The sequence below is a fragment of the Paroedura picta genome, chromosome 8 (genome assembly GCF_049243985.1).
Source record: "Paroedura picta isolate Pp20150507F chromosome 8, Ppicta_v3.0, whole genome shotgun sequence".
Taxonomy (NCBI): Eukaryota; Metazoa; Chordata; class Lepidosauria; order Squamata; family Gekkonidae; genus Paroedura; species Paroedura picta.
Genome location: NC_135376.1, coordinates 3,642,595 through 3,661,640, shown reverse-complemented (window position 1 = coordinate 3,661,640; position 19,046 = coordinate 3,642,595). Strand labels below are relative to the sequence as shown.

Sequence of the window (19,046 nt, the reverse complement as noted above, 5' to 3'; positions counted from 1 at the left end):
GTCCATGGACCACAATTCCCAGAAGCCCCTGCCAGCAAATGCTGGCAGGGGCTTCTGGGAATTGTAGTCCATGGACATCTGGCGGGCCGCAGTTTGACTACCCCTGCATTAGACTTTTTGTAATGAGCTGATGTCTTTAAGCCCTGCTTGGGAGTCCCAAAGGCCAAGCAGAGATGGCTGGTTCTCTGACAGTTGCACTGACTCCTACTTGAATTCCAGATCAGGTTTTTGAGGGACCTACGCATCTGAGGGATCGCCTGCCTGAATATGTCCCTCGGAGAGATCTCCGATCACCTAATGCCAACCAGTTGGAGGTCCCCGGCCCCAAAGAAGTACACCTGGCCTCAACCAACCCACCTGGCTTGATGGAATGAGCTCCTGGGGAGCTCGCAGAGTTCCGCACGGCCTGCAAGACGGAGCTCTTCCGCCAAGCTTACCGTTGAGGCCAGCGCAAAAAACTAACAGAACTCCTGATCCAGATCTCCCAACACCCTTTCGCCCTCCTCTCATGGGACAGGCAGTTTTAAACCATTGTTTTCAATAAGATGTCATTTTTTTAAAGTTTTAATATTGTTTCTAATAATAATAATAATTGATATAGCTTGGTTTTTATATGAACTTTACCAAGTTTATTGTTGTAAACTGCCCTGAGGCAACCAGTGATAAGGGAACGGTATAGAACAGGGGTAGTCAAACTGCAGCCCTCCAGATGTCCATGGACTACAATTCCCAGGAGCCCCCTGCCAGCGAATGCTGGCAGGGGGCTCCTGGGAATTGTAGTCCATGGACATCTGGAGGGCCGCAATTTGACTACCCTTGGTATAGAAGCATGAATGAATGAATGAATGAATGAATGAATGAATGAATGAATGAATGAATGAATGAATGAATGAATGAATGAATGGTCTTATTTTTACAGCCTGTCCTTCCCGGTGGGCTCTGGGCAGGTAATAATCCCATCAATTAGCCTTTTGCTGTGTCGAGCTTTCTGCTGAGGAGAGTTTTGCCAACAGAACATAGTGTGTGCCTACACATTGTGCCAGATACTACTGAGGCTTTCCCCATGACAGAGTTCCAAAGATGGGAGAAACTGCCCATGGGGAATGTTCTCATTTGTATAGGAACAAGAATCAGAACCTGGCAATCTCTAAGGCTGAGGCCAAATTGAGGCAAACAGGCAAGAAGTGCTTCTGCAGGGACATGCTGAGAGTTCATTTCTCACAGTCCAATCTCATTGTTCCTTTGAAGTTCTCAGAGTGGTCCACCCAACAGGTGAATTCTCATAAGAACGTAAGAGTAGACATGCTGGATCAGGCCAATGTGATTTCCTGCACTGTGCAGGGGTTTAGACTAGATGACCCTGGAGGTGATTCTATGATTCAATGGCCCATCCAGTCCAAAGTTCTCAGAGCAGGGTATAGGGTCCACCCTACATGGTCTACCCAACAAGGACGTGAGAGAAGCCGTGTTGGATCAGACCAATGACCCATCCAGTCCAACACACTGGGTCACACAGTGGTCAAAACACAGTTGCTGTCATGAGGTCTACCAGCAAGACCAAAAGTTCTCCTACTGTTGCCCACCAAACACCAAGAATGCAGAGCATTACTGCCCCAGATATAAAAATATGTTGGGTTAGGCTATCCAGTCCCATACCATGTGTCACACAGTGGCCAAACCCCAGGCGGCCTCAGGAGGTCCACCAGCAGGGCGAGAACTCCAGAAGCCCTCCCACTCTTGCCCTCCAAACACCACGGAGACAGAGTGCTCCACCTGTAACTAGTGGTTCATAGTCACGAATGGACCTCTGTCCACATGTTTATCCAATCCCCTCTTGAAGTTGCCTATACTTGTAGGCACAATGATCCTCTGTTGTGCCCTTGGCTGAAAATACGTAACCGGGCCAAGGATATACCGTGATGTTCATAGTGGAGCATGGTCTTGATCTCCCAGACCCGGGTTCTTCAATGCACTAATTTGAAGCTACACAAAAGGGCCAGAGCTTTCTCAATCCTGGCCCCCACCTGGTGGAACGAGCTCCCAGAGGAGATCAGGGCCCTGAAGGAACTCAAACAGTTCCACAGGACCTGCAAAAGGGAGCTCTTCCGACAGGCATTTAGTTGAGGTTGACCAGAACCACCGCTTCCCACCAGCCCCACAAGCCTCCCTTCGACAATCATTACAGATCCGCCCAAACCACCGGGCCTCAGTATGAGTTAATATTTCTACTATTAGAGGAAAGGGAAGGCGACTGTAAGCCGCTTTAAGCCTCCTTCGGGAAGGGAAAAGCAGCATATAAGAACCAACTCTTCTTCTCCTTCTCCTTCTCCTTCTCCTTCTCCTTCTCCTTCTCCTTCTCCTTCTCCTTCTCCTTCTATTCTACTGTTCTGCAACGTTTATTGCTATCACGGTCTTGTTGTCATTGTTATTGTTGTTACCACATCACTCTAAACTGAGTTAAGTGCGTTGTTCCCGTTTTATGTAAACTGCCCTGAACCTTCAAATAAATAAATAAATATATAAAGGGGGAGGGGGGGCTCCGGGATCCCCTCCCCCCATCAAGCCCAGTCAGCTCCCGCAATGGACAGGGGCAATCAAGTGACACTCCCACTCAACGAGGAGAACAGCTTTCAAAAGGGACCTGAGCTGAAAGAGAGACAAGCGAGTCCCGGACGCAGGAGGGAACCAGGACAAAATCCCGGAGAGCCGAACGAAGAGGTAAAGTGGTGGGTGGGGAGGCCGGGAGAGAAACCGACTCCGATCTGCCAAACCAGAAATAAACTATGCCGAACCTCTGCTGTCGTGGTTATCCGGTGACCATTCAATATTTCCACCCTGGGCAGCGATGTGTTTTCAGTGGGAGATTTACTATGTTAGCTTGGGCAGGGCTTGCGGAGCTTATCTTACAGTGCAAACACTCCCCGGGCGGCTTGGGCCCGGCAAAACGGTGCTTTAATCCCCTTGTTTCCCTTTCGGGTGATTACCTGACAAAACCAAAAATTGTTACAGCTTTGCTGAAAAGAAAATGAGGCACTAATAGCCAGAAACCTCTCCAATTAGTTCTGTTATTACCGGCAAATTAGAGCCAGCAATTGCACCGTTAGCGGCCCTGCGGGACCCGCAGCTCGGATCGCGGCGCGCAGCCAGCGGGCCCCTCCCCTGCCAGGTCTGATGGCTTTGAGGGGGGAAAAAAAGCAGTTCTTGAAAGTTCTGTGCGCAAATTAGATTAACCAGGACAGCTGAGGTGGCCAAAGCAGGCCCTTAAAGCCATCAGATTAAAACACTTATTAGCCGTGACGGATCCAAAGTTATTTTTTCCAGGCTCGCAACGGCCACTGTGGAAATTTCCAGCTCTCTCCAAGAAGAGCACAATTAACATTAGCAGTCCCTGCTTGCAAATGAAAATATATTGTGTTTTCAGATCTCGGGGAGAGAGAGAGAAGAGAAAGGCAAGGAAGGGAATTCACCCGCCCTGGAAGGAAAGGAGAGCAGTAGGTAAACCCGCATCACTCCAGTTATAAAGAGGTCGCCTTTGTAAGCGATTCGAGCTGCTTGCAGACAGCTGAGAACTGACCTGGCTGCCACTGGAGAAGTCCTTGGCTCCTAGCGTTGCCAACCTCTAGGTGGGGGCTGGAGGTCGCTGATCTCCAAACGATCTGCTTGCTCCACTTTTCCTGGATAAAGTGGCTGCTTGGGAGGTGGACCCTAAGGGCAATGAACCACTGACCTCTGCAAGATCAGCAATGAGAACTGCATGGTGGGTGGGTGGGTGAGTGGGGCACGGTGAGTGGGGCACGGTCAGAATTTAATTGTACCAGGATACTGCTCCACGCTATGCCAGGGGTAGTCAACCTGTGGCCCTCCAGATGTTCATGGACTACAGTTCCCATGAGCCCCTGCCAGCAAATGCTGGCAGGAGCTCATGGGAATTGTAGTCCATGGACATCTGGAGGACCACAGGTTGACTATCCCTGGGCTATGCCACTGTTGCTGTCCAAAAGGCCATCCAATCTAAACCAAAGTTGGCGATAGGGTTGCCAACTACAGGTCAGGGGGAATTGCTGGAGCTTTTGGATAATGAGCTGGCAGAGAGGGGAGTTTGAAGAGGGGAGGGACCTAAGCAAGTTAAATACCCCTGTTGCAGGGGTAGCCAAAACTGTGGCTCTCCAGATGTCCAGGGACTACAACTTCCACGAGCCCCTGCCAGCATCACGCTGGGCAAGGCATCATAGGAATTGTAATCCATGGACATCTGGCGCGCCACAGTTTTGGCTACCCCTGCGAAAATACCCTTCATCAGATGGTGAATGGATCTCCAACTTTCAGAACTTTGTATCCTGATGCTCGTGTTGCTCTCTAAGGCAGGGGTAGTCAACCTGCGGTCCTCCAGATGTCCATGGACTACAATTCCCACGAGTCCCTGCCAACATTTGCTGACAGGGGCTCATGGGAATTGTAGTCCATGGACATCTGGGGGACCACAGGTTGACTACCCCTGCTCTAAGGTACAAATGGCCCCAAATCTTGTGGTGGCGTGCGCATACTATAGACACACATGATGTTTTCAAATGAAAGTTTGAGCCCCGTCACTCTGGGACACCTGGAAGACCAGCAAAGTTTAATTCTGAGTTGTTTTCCCGGCTGCTTTAATCCAATCTTAGCTACATTTGTCACTTGGTTATTGATGCATCTTGGCTCCAATGAGCTCTTTCTGGCAACTAACCCACCCCCACCCCCACACGCACACACCTATAGATAATGGTTGGGGAAGTCTGTGTCGGTGCGTCCGAAGAAGTGTGCATGCACACAAAAGCTGCTGCCCAGAATCTGGAGAAGTGTGCATGCACACAAAAGCTGCTGCCCAGAATCTGGAGAAGTGTGCATGCACACAAAAGCTGCTGCCCAGAATCTGGAGAGCACACAAAAGCTGCTGCCCAGAATCTGGAGAAGTGTGCATGCACACAAAAGCTGCTGCCCAGAATCTGGAGAAGTGTGCATGCACACAAAAGCTGCTGCCCAGAATCTGGAGAAGTGTGCATGCACACAAAAGCTGCTGCCCAGAATCTGGAGAAGTGTGCATGCACACAAAAGCTGCTGCCCAGAATCTGGAGAAGTGTGCATGCACACAAAACTTTGCTGCTGGTAAAGGTCCCTCTGGACTCGAGCTCCGTTCTGTTGCTTCAGACCAAAACGGTTCCCCACCCCGCTTCTAACATTTTCGAAGATTTTTCATTTGAACGTGAGTACTTTGGTCAACCTCTAATATGCTAGAATGTCAGTGATCATGCATCGTTTACGAGTTCAGCATTCTCGAGGCCGTACAGTTTAACTTTGCGTCAAAATATGCTTAAGAGACAAATAAGAAAACAGATAAAACCTGTCGCAACTCTGGTGAGGTGGGCCACGAGTCCCTTTCCCCCCACCCACTGCCCCGCTGCATAATCCTCACCCGACAGATCCCTTGGTAATGCTGGACTTTTCGCCCACAGTCGCCGTAGGGCAAAAGATCAGCAAAACAAGTCCGTCCAGGCCTACCTGGTGAGTAAACCATGACCCATCTCTTTCCCGAGCCATCAAGAACTGGCTAAACATGCTTAAGCACGATCCCTCTCTTACCTGGCAGGGCAGAAATATTTCTCCCCACAAAGCTTCACTCACTGGAATTGTCCCACATTGCCAAACGCAACTTTCCCATGTGCGTGTCACGTCAAGCCACGCCGGACACTTCGGGCACTGAGGCATTTGAGAACACCTCCGGGATATGCCTCAGGGACAAGCCAACCTCCTTAGCAGCATTCTGCTCAGCTTTCTCCCGAGAAATTCCACCTAAGGCATGGTGGCTCTTTACCATTCCTTGAGTATACTGGACCCAACCACCAGGCGTACCAAATGTGTGCAAATGCCACCTATTCTGAGGGAGGTGGTGGTCAGCGTGTGGCATTCATCTCTCACCATGTCAAAAATATACCCGAGAAATACCCATAAGGAATGTTTCATTTCCCAAACTACTCCCTGCCTCTTAGCTGTTTTCTTCCAGTTTCTTAGAATCATAGAAACATGTAGTTGAAAGGGTCCATATAGGCCATCTAGTCCAACCCCATTCTCTATGCAGGATCAGCATTTTGTAGTCCCTGTAAACCAGCAGCAGAAAGTGACAAACAAGCTGACTTCAAAAACCAGTAATTTTTTATTAGCCAAAACGAGTGTCGGTGAAATCTCATTTTTGGAATAAAATTTCTTCTTCAGTGGCTACAAACATATCAAAAAATGTATTCTTACTGTGTGTCACTATGTGAAATTAATAAACAGAACTGACAAAATGGCATACCTTAATATTCTTATTAAAAATGTTCAATGTGACTGTAAATGAATTCCGTCCAAAGAGTATACCTTGAAACATAGGGAAACTGCACCCAGCATCTCAGCTGTTTCCCCCCACTTTCTTTTTGAGTCTTTAAACCAGGCTAGTTTAAAGTGATTGCAGAAGAAATTGGGGGGAAACAGCTGAGTGGTGGGAGCAATCTGCTCCTGCTGTTCAGTTGTGTTTTGCTACTCTTTGGTGGTTGTTTCCCCCCCCCCCCATTTTTTCCCCACCTGAAGTCAATTGATCCTGAACAAAAATCGGGTTTTCAAAATATCCCTGATCCAAATTGGTTTATTGGTGTTGGGATCCAGAATTGTTCAGAAATCTCATTTGGGGAGGAGGGTCCAACAGACCCAAAATGGGGGAAATTGCACACTCCTGGTAGTAGGGGACCCCCTTATCCCTAAATCACAGAGTAGAACCATTCCAGGTGGCTGATTTTAGAAAGGATGCCTTTTCCTCCCATCTCCATCTCTCTGTGTACATTTGGGCGGGTGGATGGATGGACGGACGGACAGACGTTTGTGTGTGTGTGTGTGTGTGCATGGGTGGGTGGGTGGGTGAGTGAGTGAGTGAGGGATTACAATTCAAAGCAGCAATGGGCTTCTTTTGACTTTCCACATGAGGTGTGAAAATATCTGACGCTAGAACTGCAGGAACCTGGTGTCTCCAGAGCCTAATAACCGTGACACTGTCCCCTCCCCCGTGACCCAAGTTAAAACAGCGTCTGCCTCGGCCACCCAGAGACTGGAACTCATTTCTCTGCTCCACTAGAGACGGCAGTTTCAATTCTCTAGAAGGATTTTGCTGCTGGAAGCCGAAGGAGCACTGGTTTCCTCATCTGTGCAACCAGGAAGAGGTTAAATCCATGCATACACAGAATCTATAAGAGTGGGGGGGGGGGCTACAACCAGACAGGAGAACCACCACGAACAGCAAATACATGGGAGAAACTATGATTGGGGGGGGGGGGGCAACCAAGCCTTTCTTCAACAAAGTCTATTCTGCAGAGGAAGGCAGGAAACTCTCAGGGACATCAGCCAGACGGGCATGTGGAACAATTCCTCTCCACTTGCCACCCCCGGACACCAGCATTTGCATCCTCAACCCTCTGAGTTCTCTCCGGCTGCAGCTCAGTGTCTGATCTCACGTCCAAGCGGGTGCATAGTCACTTAAAAGGTATTTTGTGGGGCAGAACCAGGAAAAAAAAAACAGTTTCAGAGGGTAGCTGTATTGATCTACTGCACTCACCAGGCCACGCAATCGCCTTCACGGAATCTCAGGTTCCTGGGTTGCATTTTGAAGTTAACAGGAGAGGAAAGGAATTACTTAATTGATACACTTACCCTGCCTGGGATCCTTTGCCTCTCCTGAGCTCTCCTGCCCTCTCTCAGTGTCTTCTGGGCTATCGTCCACCTGAGCTTCTATGATGACATCTGGGCTGTCTGCATCCTCTTTGGCTGGACTGGTCAGAACGGGGCCATCCGGAGGATTCCGAGGGGCATTAGATTCTTGAGCGGCTCCTGTTTCATTCTCACGGCCATCGGGCTGGATTACCTGGAGGATGAAAAGAAGGCTTTTAAACACGGAGACCCAAAGAGGCAGCTGGTGGCCTTGATGCAACATCTGGGGTCCTCCAAATGTGCTGACAGGCCTTCACCCACCCTTCACCATCTCGAAGATGTTTCTGGGCTCTTCGTGGGAGGATCTCCGATGGCTCTCAATAACCAGGCGTCATTTAGGATGCAGCCGTGAAATCAAACGGCGAATAACACCGGGCTGGAACGCAATGTTAGGCACAAACCGAATATGGAAGAGTAAGGACATCAGCGTTCATAAAAAGTGCCGGCTAGTCAATGACGTTGTCTTCCCCATAACAACCTATGGATGCAAAAGCTAGGCCCTGAAGAAGGAAGACAGGAGGAGAAGAGATGCTTTCGAATTAGGGTGTTGGAGACGAATGCTGCGAATCCCATGGACAGCCAAAATTACCAACAGGATAGTTTTAGAGAGGACCAAACCCACCATGTCATTAGAAGAGTAGATAGTACGGCTGAAGCTCACTTACTTTGGACACATCATGCGACCAAACTCGCTGGGAAAATTATTAATGCTCAGCAAAAGGAAACGTGGTTGCCAAAGGATCGGCTGGCTCGACACAATCAAAGCCGATCCAGGGATGACCATGAACCAACTAAAAGAAGCAGTCAGAGACAGGGGCGCATGGCGGAGACTTTCTTAATGAATCGCCAAGGGTCGGACATGACTGAATGGATCGCATCATCATTTAAGAAAGAAAGCACTTTGTTGAAGAGAAACAATTATCTCATCAAGGGGTCCTTGTTAGGACTGGGGGATTCTACACAAGCACCCCCTTATCATCCATGGATTCTGTTTTTTTGGGGGGGGCGTCACTTGGCCATGGAACTGGGGTCACCGTGGGTGGCCAGGTAGTTGTGCATTTCCTGCATCCTGCAGGAAATGGGCAGCAATGCTCCAGGGTTTCAGGTGGAGGTCCTTCACATCGCCCGCTGCCTGGCCCTGCCAACTAGAAACGATGGGGATTGAACTTATTCGCCTCCTAAACGCTTGAAGCCGCTTTATACGGAATCAAAACCCTCAGTTGGTCAAAGCCAGTACCGTCTACTAGAATAAGCAGCAGCTCTCCATGGTCTCACCTCCTGCCTGGCCCTGTTAACTGGAGCCCCAGAGGACCAAACCAGAGCTTCCGGCATTCTGCAGGGCCAGCAAAATGGAGCTCTCCCACCAGGTTTATGGTTGAGGCCAAAGCGGACAGGACAGGACAGGACAGGACAGGACAGGACAGGACAGGACAGGACAGGACAGGACAGGACAGGGCAGGACAGGACAGGACAGGACAGGATATAATAGCAAAGCCCACAACCACAGACAGCCATGCAAAACCAGGTGTTTAATGCCCCCCAAAAACTTTCTCAATGGCCAACATTGCTTTTTCCCTTTTGTGCAAAACAAGATTAGCACCACGCGGGCGACAGGCAAGTAAAGGAGACGAGAGTGTGCTTTGAGGGGGAGCGACTCACCCCCAAACCAGAAGAGCTGGAGAGAAAAAGGACGGAGGTTAAATCTGAAACACACAACCCTGCTGCAAGAGTTTGTTATAAGCAATTTGGAGACGGAGGGCTGGGAGAGACACGCCGGATAAAAACGCTGTCTCAGCAGGAAAGGCAGCGTTGCTACCGCAACCCGAACACCAAACATCATTCCGGCCGAGCACCTGTGCCGGTCGGCCCGTCGGGTTTTGCCATCTTCTCCTCGGGTTGGACACGCCGTCCCGCATGCCCAGCAAGGGGGAAATCTGCGGCAGAGCCTGGCTTGGAAGCGGGAGAGGGAGGTCAGCGCTTGTGCGCACGAGCGCTCGAGCCAAGCTCCTTTAATATGATTGCCTTCGAAAGGAAGGGCTCTTGCTTTGAATGCAGAAAAGAAAACAAGCTGGCTCCCCTGCCTCTTCCCACTTGGCGAAATAAAAGAGGAGCCTTTCCAGTAAAGGGAAAAACACCTGTCCTCTGGTGCCCTTGCTAGAGGCCAGCAGCAGAGTGCAGTTGCCGCAGAATGCAGCTGCACATCTACGCACGAACGGCCAGGACATCTCCAAACAGACCCCATGTTTCCCTTCTGCTTGTGCCTGTCACAGATCTGGGGGGGGGGGGCTAATGGGGGCTTACCTAAGGTGAGAGCTCCTCCTGCACTGTGAAGAAGAAGAAGGAGAAGGAGAAGAAGGAGAAGGAGAAGGAGAAGGAGAAGGAGAAGGAGAAGGAGAAGGAGAAGGAGAAGGAGAAGGAGAAGGAGAAGGAGAAGGAGAAGAAGAGAGGGAGGAGGAGGAGAAGGAGAAGGAGAAGGAGAAGGAGAAGGAGAAGGAGAAGGAGAAGGAGAAGGAGAAGGAGAAGGAGGAGGAGGAGGAGAAGGAGAAGGAGAAGGAGAAGGAGAAGGAGAAGGAGAAGGAGAAGGAGAAGGAGAAGGAGAAGGAGAAGGAGAAGGAGAAGGAGGAGGAGGAGGAGGAGGAGGAGGAGGAAAAGGAGGAGAAGGAGGAGAAGGAGGAGAAGGAGAAAGAGGGAAAGGAGGAGAAGGAGGAGGAGGAGAGCCACTTTTTACCACACAAAGGAGTCTCCAGGCTGCTTACTGGCCCAAGGTCACCCAGCTGCTGCAGGTGGAAGAAGAGTAGAAAATCAAATCTGGTTCTCCAGGTTAGAGGCTGCCGGCTCTGTCCTAACCACTACACCAAGCTGGCTTTCAAAGGCATAGTTGGCTTGAAGTCACCCTTTGAAAAAGGTTTAAAGAAACCTTTATAGCTGTCATTGCCTTGGTTTGGATCAAACACGAAAATGGCCATCCTACAGGAGCTGCAAACCCCATGCAAACGCACAAGAAGGACTTGCACAATCTCCTGAGCGATGAATGTTGCTATTCATTTTAGAATCGATAAGTGAATGCAGCAAAGGGCGCTCCCGTCCACCCTTCATCCCCCATGCAAAGACCGGGATTTCGTTTCGTGCTTATAAAATGAGCAAGCAGACGCCCCGAAGAAGGAAATAAACTGACAGCACACCCAGGATAGTAGTAGCTAAGAGGGGCAGCTTCTAAGCCAAGTTTGATTCCCCACTCCTCCACATGCAGCCATCTGGGTGACCTTGGCCTCGTCACAGGCCTGATAGTGCTGTTCAGACTGAGCAGTTCCCTCAGAGCTCTCTCAGCCCCACCTACCTCACAGGACGTCTGTTGTGAGGAGGAGGAAGGGAAGGTGATTGTAAGGAACTGGTTGGCCATTGATTGAGGCAGGATGCTGGACTAGATGGACCACTGGTCTGACCCAGCAGGGCCATATTGATATTTCTTAGAAAGGTACACCTTGCATGTGATGAATTATACAGGAAGGTTTTCAGACTCTGCTCGGTGGTGATGCCGTATCCCTGGAACACCCTTTTTCTCTGAGGTCTTCTCTTGATCCTCAGAGTCAATATTCAGTCCTTTCCTGTTTGTTCTGCTTGGAACCGAAGGCTTGAAGAATGGCATTTGGGTGGAAAGATCAGAGACTCATTTTCCCTTATTGTGGTTTTTAATCTGCTCTTTTAAGCGCTGAGCTGCCCAGGTGCTTTAATTAATCTCAGAGTTCCAGTGTATATTTTCATCTCGCTGCAAGCTGCTCGAAACCCGCCCAGATTAGAAAAGCAGGATATAAATATTTCTAACCAATAAACACGATGCACGCTCCTGGGTCAAGCTGGCATTCGATCATCTGAGCTCTCAGACAAATAACAGCTCCGGATCCAAGTTCAGGATCAAAGAGCCCATGCAACCTTTATTCTCTTTTACTGGCAAGCAGGTATCTGTTCGGGCTCAACGCACCAGTTCCCAGGGGTCTCACCACCACACATGCCTTGACACACTTCCCAAGATCAGAATGGCACACCTGGGACAAAGCACACTCTGTTCAGGAAATGCACCAGGGCCAAGAAAAGCAAGAAAGAAATTTCCACAGTTAACTTGATCCCCCGGCTGCCAACGAGACTCTTGTTATTAATGAAAGAAAGGAGGGGGGGGGGAGTCAGAAACCATCACTGAAATCTGTCGAATGCGTGAACAATTTATGGAGGTCCCTCTGATGCCCAATCCCCCGTCCTTGCCTATTACCCAACGCCTATCCGCTCAGTAAGAGCCCATTCGAGGGCATTCTTCTCTGTGACTCCCGCTACGTTATGGAACAGGCTCTCTGACACTATCAGGAAGGCTCCCCAACGCTCGCTTCGTTCTGCAAAATGCACAAAACAGAACCATCCGAGAGGCACTCTTGGAGAGCTATGATGGGAAGGGTCAGCTTAGGGGCAACCTCCTTTACAGATACTGTGGGTTTTTCTCCCAGTCCACCAATCCCAGCCCTGTTTCATTGTGGAATCCTTGCCGCCCGACGCAAATGTTACCAGGCCTTGTAACCCGCTTGCTGATGGGCTGAATGGCTTGGCTTTGATATACTGTCAGAGTCATTCATTGTGATTGTTGTATTTTGGAACGGGCTTACTGATCGACTTTACGGTTCTATAGTACTTTAAAGACCATCGAGGTTTTCGGGGTGTTAGCTTTAAAGAGTCAAAGCTCCCTACGTCAGCAGACGCCCTGAAAATCTTGATGGTCTCTAAGATGCTACAGGGCTCGGACCTAACTCTTCTACTGTGAACCAACATGGCTACCCTGCGGAAACTTGTAATCTACCTTGAGGCATAAGATCCTAAGAGAAGCCATGTTCAATCAAGCCAACAGCCCTCCAGCCCAACACTTTGTGTCACTCGGTGGCCAAGACCCAGGGGCCATCAAGGGGTCCACCAGAAGGCCCACATAGTGAGAAGGCCTCAAAGTACCAAAAATAAAGCATCACAGCCCTGGACATAAGAACATAAGAGAAGCCATGTTGGAGTCCAACACTTGATGTCACACCGTGGCCAAGACCCAGGGGTCATCAGGAGGTCCACCAGTGGGTCCAAAATTCCAGAAACCCTCCCATCATCACCCCCTGAGCACTGCCCCAGACATAAGAGAAGCCATACTGGATCAAACCAATGGCCCATCCAGACCAACACTTTTATTATTACATTACATTTATATACCGCTCTCCCTGGCGGTATATAAATGTGGCCACAACCCAGGGGTCATCAGGGGGTCCACCAGCAGGGCCACATAGTGGGAAGTCCTCCCACTATGGCCCCCAAAGTACTAAAGCATCACTGCCCCAGACATATGAACATAAGAGAGTCCAACACTTGGTGTCCCACAATGGACAAAACCCATCAGAAGGTCCACCAGAAGGTCACCCCCTGAGTACCAAGGGGACAGAGCATCACTGCCCCAAACATAAGAGAAACCATACTGGATCAAGGCCCATCCAGACCAACACTTGATGTCCCGCAATGGCCAAAACCCAGGTGTCATCAGGAGGTCCACCCATGGGGCCAGAATTCCAGAAGACCTCCCATCGTTGCACTCCAATCACCAACAAGAAAGAGTATCCCTGCTCCAGACAGAAAGTTCCATCTAGACCTTGTGGCTAATACCCAATAATGGACCTCTGCTTTGGATGTTGACCCAATCCCTTCTTCTGGCCTCCACCTCTTCCTGCAGCAGTGAATTCCACATGGGAAAAGAAGGCTGTCAATCAAAATAAATGAATCACGGCAATAAAGGGAAAGTGGACAGTGGAGGTCCACCGTGGACAAACAACGGCAGCATCAAGGACTGGCTACGCATTTCAGAGTTCCCCAGAGAGCCCTTTCCCCTGAGTGTCCTGTTAATTCCCCTGGCCGCCTGGATTTCAATCAAGACTCAAGACAAACCAAGAAATGCTGGCCTCCCTGCTAGGAGGGGGGGAGGGGGAGAAATGGATGGAAGAACGACTCCGTGCCAAGCAGCCCCCCTCCCTAGTCTGGCAGCTAATTTTAAGGGGCATTTTAACGCGATTGGAAATGCTTTAATCTTTAAACCTGCATGTTATTTTAATGCTGTTACCTGTCCTGAGCGTTCCGGGAGGGCGGGATACAAATAAAAACGGATGAGAATGATTACGTTAGCCATTCAGTTGTATCCAACTCTTGGCGATCCCATAGGTGAGATGTCTCCGCCTCTTCCGATCTTGCGCCACTTCTTTTAGTTGCATCATGCTCTGGCCAGTGTCCATTTTGATCATATCTAGTGACTTGCTCGTCAGCCTGGTTTCCTTTTACCCCTGACCAGTCCTGGCAGAATTGCTCTCTCGGTTGAGTTGGAGCGCATGATATGGCCCAAGTAAGTGAGCTGGAGTTTTGTGATTTGGCCTACCAGTGACAGATCAGGCTTTATGCACTCAAGTCTTTCCTTGTTTGTGACTTTTGCTGTCCAGGGAATCCGCAGAAGCCTTCCCCAGCACTAGAGTTCAAACTAACCAACTCTCCTCCTGTCCGACTTCTGCATCATCCAACTTTCACAGCCATAAGAGACTACTGGAAATATGATAGATTGAACTAATCTACGTATGTTTGGTTCTCAGGCTTATGTCTTTGCTTTTCCATGTTTGGTTCCAGCTTATCAGGAAAAAATTTTTCACAGTCAGAGTAGTTCAGCAGTGGAGTAGGCTGCCTAAGGAGGTGGTGAGCTCCCCCTCACTGGCAGTCTTCAAGCAAAGGTTGGATACACACTTTTCTTGGATGCTTTAGGATGCTCTGGGCTGATCCTGCGTTGAGCAGGGGGTTGGACTAGATGGCCTGTATGGCCCCTTCCAACTCTAGGATTCTATGATTATCACTGCTGAGAGACACAGAGCAATTGGATGTTTTGTTTCCAAACTGCAAACACTACTCTGATCCATTTGAGATCCAAGAAACATGAATTCTTGAATGCCATCCAATCTCTTCCGCATCAAATTATGATTGCATGTTATTATTTTATAAACTGGGATGAGATTGGCATGTTGCTGGATGTCAGATCGCACATTGAAGGCTGGGCCAGTCGGTACTCTGTGAATTGAGCAGCATCCCCATTTCCGCCTCACGCAGGCCCCGCAGGTCAGATATCCAGCGGAAGCTGCACATCGGAACAGAAAAAGCAAGGAAAAGAAGGGGGAGTGGGAGCAGAAGTGGGAAGCAATCTGGTACGGCGGTCTCAGGCCTGCATCTCTGCCAGAAGAGGAAGCAGGGAGATTGCCCAGTTCCCCAGCCCCTGGCACAGCGGTCCACGCATCGATCTAAGCGCCCAGGTGTGCTGCTGAGATGCTTGCTTTCTAGGAACGTGGCGCTCCTTTTCTCGAGTGGGAGGCTGAGCGTAACTGAGCAGCTGCATTTTGGTTTTTGCAGCTGGTGGCTATATTTATGGCCTCTCCCTCTGCATGACAAGGAGGTCACCCTCGGTTTATGGACAACTGCTGGTTGAAATTAGTCACCTATGCGAAATATGCACACAGGCCAAACAACGGCAGCATCGAGGGCTGGCTAAGCATTTCAGAGCTCCCCAGAGACGTCCCTGGGACAGGAAAACAACCGATCGGCAGCTCTTTTTGGACTCTGAACAAAGGAGGGCTCAGAAGGGGCATCTCAAAGGGCTATGAGCTGGAAGGAAGCCTCAGAACATGACTGTAGGGCAGGGTGCAAGCAGGTAGGGCTGCAGCCCATGGCTTCAATGGCTGTATCAACACTGCTCATTTATTTATACTGATTTCATAATGAAGGGTCTGCCCCCCCCCCCCCCGCAGTATCCTGGGAAGTCTGAAAAGTGTGTCAACACCAACAAAGGAGGAGTAAACAGTCCTTGTGAACTAGAAGCCTGCACTGGAAAGACAAGATGAAAAAAGGGCTACTGGACACAGCTGACTGAAGGGCGAGCCCCTGAATCCCAGAGCCAGGGGGCGGCATCAGCAGAAGGATTCTCTGCAGTGTGCTTGGCCCTCCAGAGGAAATGGTTGGCCACTGTGTGAGAGAGGAGGCCGGCCTAGATGGACCACAACAGGGCTCTTGTGATGTTCTTAGGAAGGCCTCAGCTTCTCTGCCCTGTTGTTGGCCCTCCAGAGGAAGAACCTGTTGGCCACTGTGTGAGATAGGATTCTGGCTTAGATGGGCCACTGGTCTGATCCAGCAGGGCTGATGTTCTTATGAAGGCCTCAGCCTCTCTGCCCTGTTGTTGACTCTCCAGAGCAGGGGTAGCCAAACTGTGGCCCTCCAGATGTCCATGGACTACAATTCCCAGGAGCCCCCTGCCAGCGAATGCTGGCAGGGGGCTCCTGGGAACTGCAGTCCATGGACATCTGGAGGGCCGCAGTTTGACTACCCCTGCTCCAGAGGGACCATGTGGCCACTATGCGAGACAGGATGCTGCACTAGAAGGACCACTGATCTGATGTTCTTGTGATAGCCTTGGCCTCCATGCCCTGTTGCTGGCCCTCTAGGGGAACTGGTTGGCCCCTGTGTGAGGCAGAAGACTGGACTAGATGGACCACTGAGCTGATCCAGCAGGGCTCCTCTTGACGTTCTGATGGTCTGGTTTCCGCAGCATTCTGATCTAGAAATCATTTCCACTGAGAATTCTCGTAAAGATGACTGCGTTAGGTGGGGCGGAGACAACATCCCACCGGATTTGCTATGGGGAAAGTCTGAATGCACACATGGAGCTAAATAGGACAGCTGGCTTAGGAGGAAGCCACAAAGCCCTGGCAAGGCCATCTACACCTGAGTAGGTGTCCCATCTCCAAAGCTCTATAGAATCCATCCCAAGCCCCACCCTGCTGCCCTTGTGAGATGGGAAGAAGGGGAAGAAAGTAGGCATTGACGCCAAAGGTGACCAGCTCCCCTTTCTTTGCTGACGACAGTGAATGGACAGAGAGGCAGCCTCTGGAAGGTGGGGACGTCATTGGTGCGACTGGAACATGTCTTCGTTTACCAAAGTGGCCACACTGCTCCTTAGAAAGTGCATCACCTTACTTCACCAGACCTTCCGGGTTGGGCTGCTTGATGTCACCACCCCAATTCGTTTAACTCAAAAGAAAATATACTCTGGATTCCACACTGCTGTGGCTCTGGCCACGGCGGGAAATGACTCATCCGAGAACAGCCTGCTCCCCACGCCCGCCCTCCCTCCGGTTGAGATCTCGTGTGGCGACAGCAGGCCCCAGAGACCCACGGCAGCTTTTAGGTGAGCTAAATGAGGCCCGGGAGAGGCCGTCAAAATGACGGCAGACTTAGCTCTTCTTGAGAGAGATTGACGATGGGTAAGCCGGAGAGGTGTGGTGGCCAGAGTGGCAGACGAGGATCTGGATATCCTGGGTTCGAATCCCCTCTCTGCCGTGGAAGCCTTCTATCTCAGCTCCGCAGAGCCCGCAAGATGGAATTCTTCCGCGAGGCATTTGGTTGAGACCGGGGAGACAGAAGATCTCACCCCTCCGCTGGTGTCTCCATCACTGGAAACTTAGCAGATTGGGGGAAGGCCGGTTGGGAGGTTTAGTTTGTGGGGGATTTTGGAGAGCTGTGGGGTTTTTATGTATTTTAATGTATCGTTTTTAGCTGTTGTTAACCTCTGTGAGCCAGCAGGCCTGGAGCTTGTTTGGAGATTCTAGCAGGAGAGCGCAGCTATCATATCCCCTTGACCAAAGAATGGTACACTCCTTCTAACTGAGATGGTCATCCTCTTCCACTGAGCATGCAGCTTTGGGAGGGACACACATGCAGCGGTGAGGGAGCTAGGGGACACCTGCCTAGCCAGCCAGCCAGATCAGCCGAATCAACCTTGGCGATCAATGGCGTGACAGATGTGGCCCACCAAGTGCCGGACAGTTTCCCTGCCTTTGCAGTCCAAGTGGGCATCAATCAGGGCCCTGGTGGATGCTTACACCCTAGTACTTGCAGCCCATCTTAGCACTAACTACAAGCGTTGAGTGCTTCTGTACCAGGGGAGAGCAGCAAACTGGTGAAACTGGAAAGCAGCCTTCTAGTCAAAGGATGCCCCTTGGACACCGGCACCAACTACGTCTACTGGAAGTTGAGATCCTAGTCTTCTCTCCCTCTCTGTCCTAAAAACAGAATTCCCTGGTTGAGACCAAACAACATCAACCTGCTCCAGAGCAAACACGGGGGGGGGGGGGGATGAGATTTCTACTCTGCTTTGAGCTCAAGCTTTTTCTCGGTTCTGTGCTTTCAGTCTTTTCTCACTTAAAGGGAGTTTGATTCAAAAAGAGCTGTTATGGACACCGTTTCATCCAAGAACAAATTTTTACAGAGGAGTTATAAATCGTTCTAAGACCAGAAAAACCAACCAAAAAAACACACAAAATCAAAAACCCTCAAAAACCCAGCAGTTTATTACGGAAACAGTGACAAGGCCCTGAACCGTGCATGTAAGATGCGTTATTGTCAAAGGTATTTCCCACCTCATCCAAAAAGAACTGTTAGTTCTCGGTGCAAGCATTATGAGTCGGAAGGAAAACTACAGATCAACAACAACAGGTGCAAGGAAAAAAAAGAATAAACCAGGATTGGGGCTGTGGGGGGGGGGGTACACTGCTAGCATCTTTCGACTGCATACTGTTGACTGCCATCCCAAAACCTTCATCGGACCTAGTTAGTCTCCCCTACCCCTAAAAATATTACTTCTGAAATGAGGGAGCGGGACGGACGGCACACGATGCGATCCGCCCCAGCTGTGGTTCCTTTATCCGACTGTGTCAATCATTAACCGATCGCTCTATAATTAGTCCCGTCGATGTTATTTCTCAGCTTGCTCTGATAAAACTCAATAACTACCGGAGCATTTATCAAAAAGTTCCCAAGCTAGCAATTAATAGCGTGGTTCCCAGGCCCGGGTTTCCTGACAAGCCACCCAACCGGCTGCTTGGTGGTGGCACAGAGGTTGGGGCACTGATGCCCCCCGTCAGGATCTCAGCTCTCACCCAGGCATCAGCCACAGAACCACAGAATCACAGAATCATAGAATCACAGAACCACAAATCATAGAATCACAGAACCACAGAATCACAGAACCATAGAATCACAGAATCTCAGAATCACAGAACCACAGAATCACAGAATCACAGAAACTCAGAATCACAGAAACTCAGAATCACAGAATCATAGAATCATAGAATCACAGAATCACAGAACCATAGAATCACAGAATCGTAGAATCACAGAACCATAGAATCACA

General features: G+C 50.0%; 1 protein-coding gene across 3 annotated transcripts in view; it reads right to left on the bottom strand.

Moving 5' to 3' along the window:
- Positions 1–19,046, bottom strand: part of LOC143842841 (DIS3-like exonuclease 2) — a 228,492-nt gene that overhangs the window by 134,370 nt on the left and 75,076 nt on the right. For all 3 annotated transcript variants that reach the window (XR_013233376.1, XR_013233375.1, XM_077348100.1), the window contains one exon: positions 7,711–7,921. Coding sequence is in view for 1 of the 3 variants with exons in the window: in XM_077348100.1 (XP_077204215.1) it covers positions 7,711–7,921 (211 nt within the window). In the remaining 2 variants the exon portion in view is untranslated. The remainder of the gene's footprint in view (positions 1–7,710; positions 7,922–19,046) is intronic.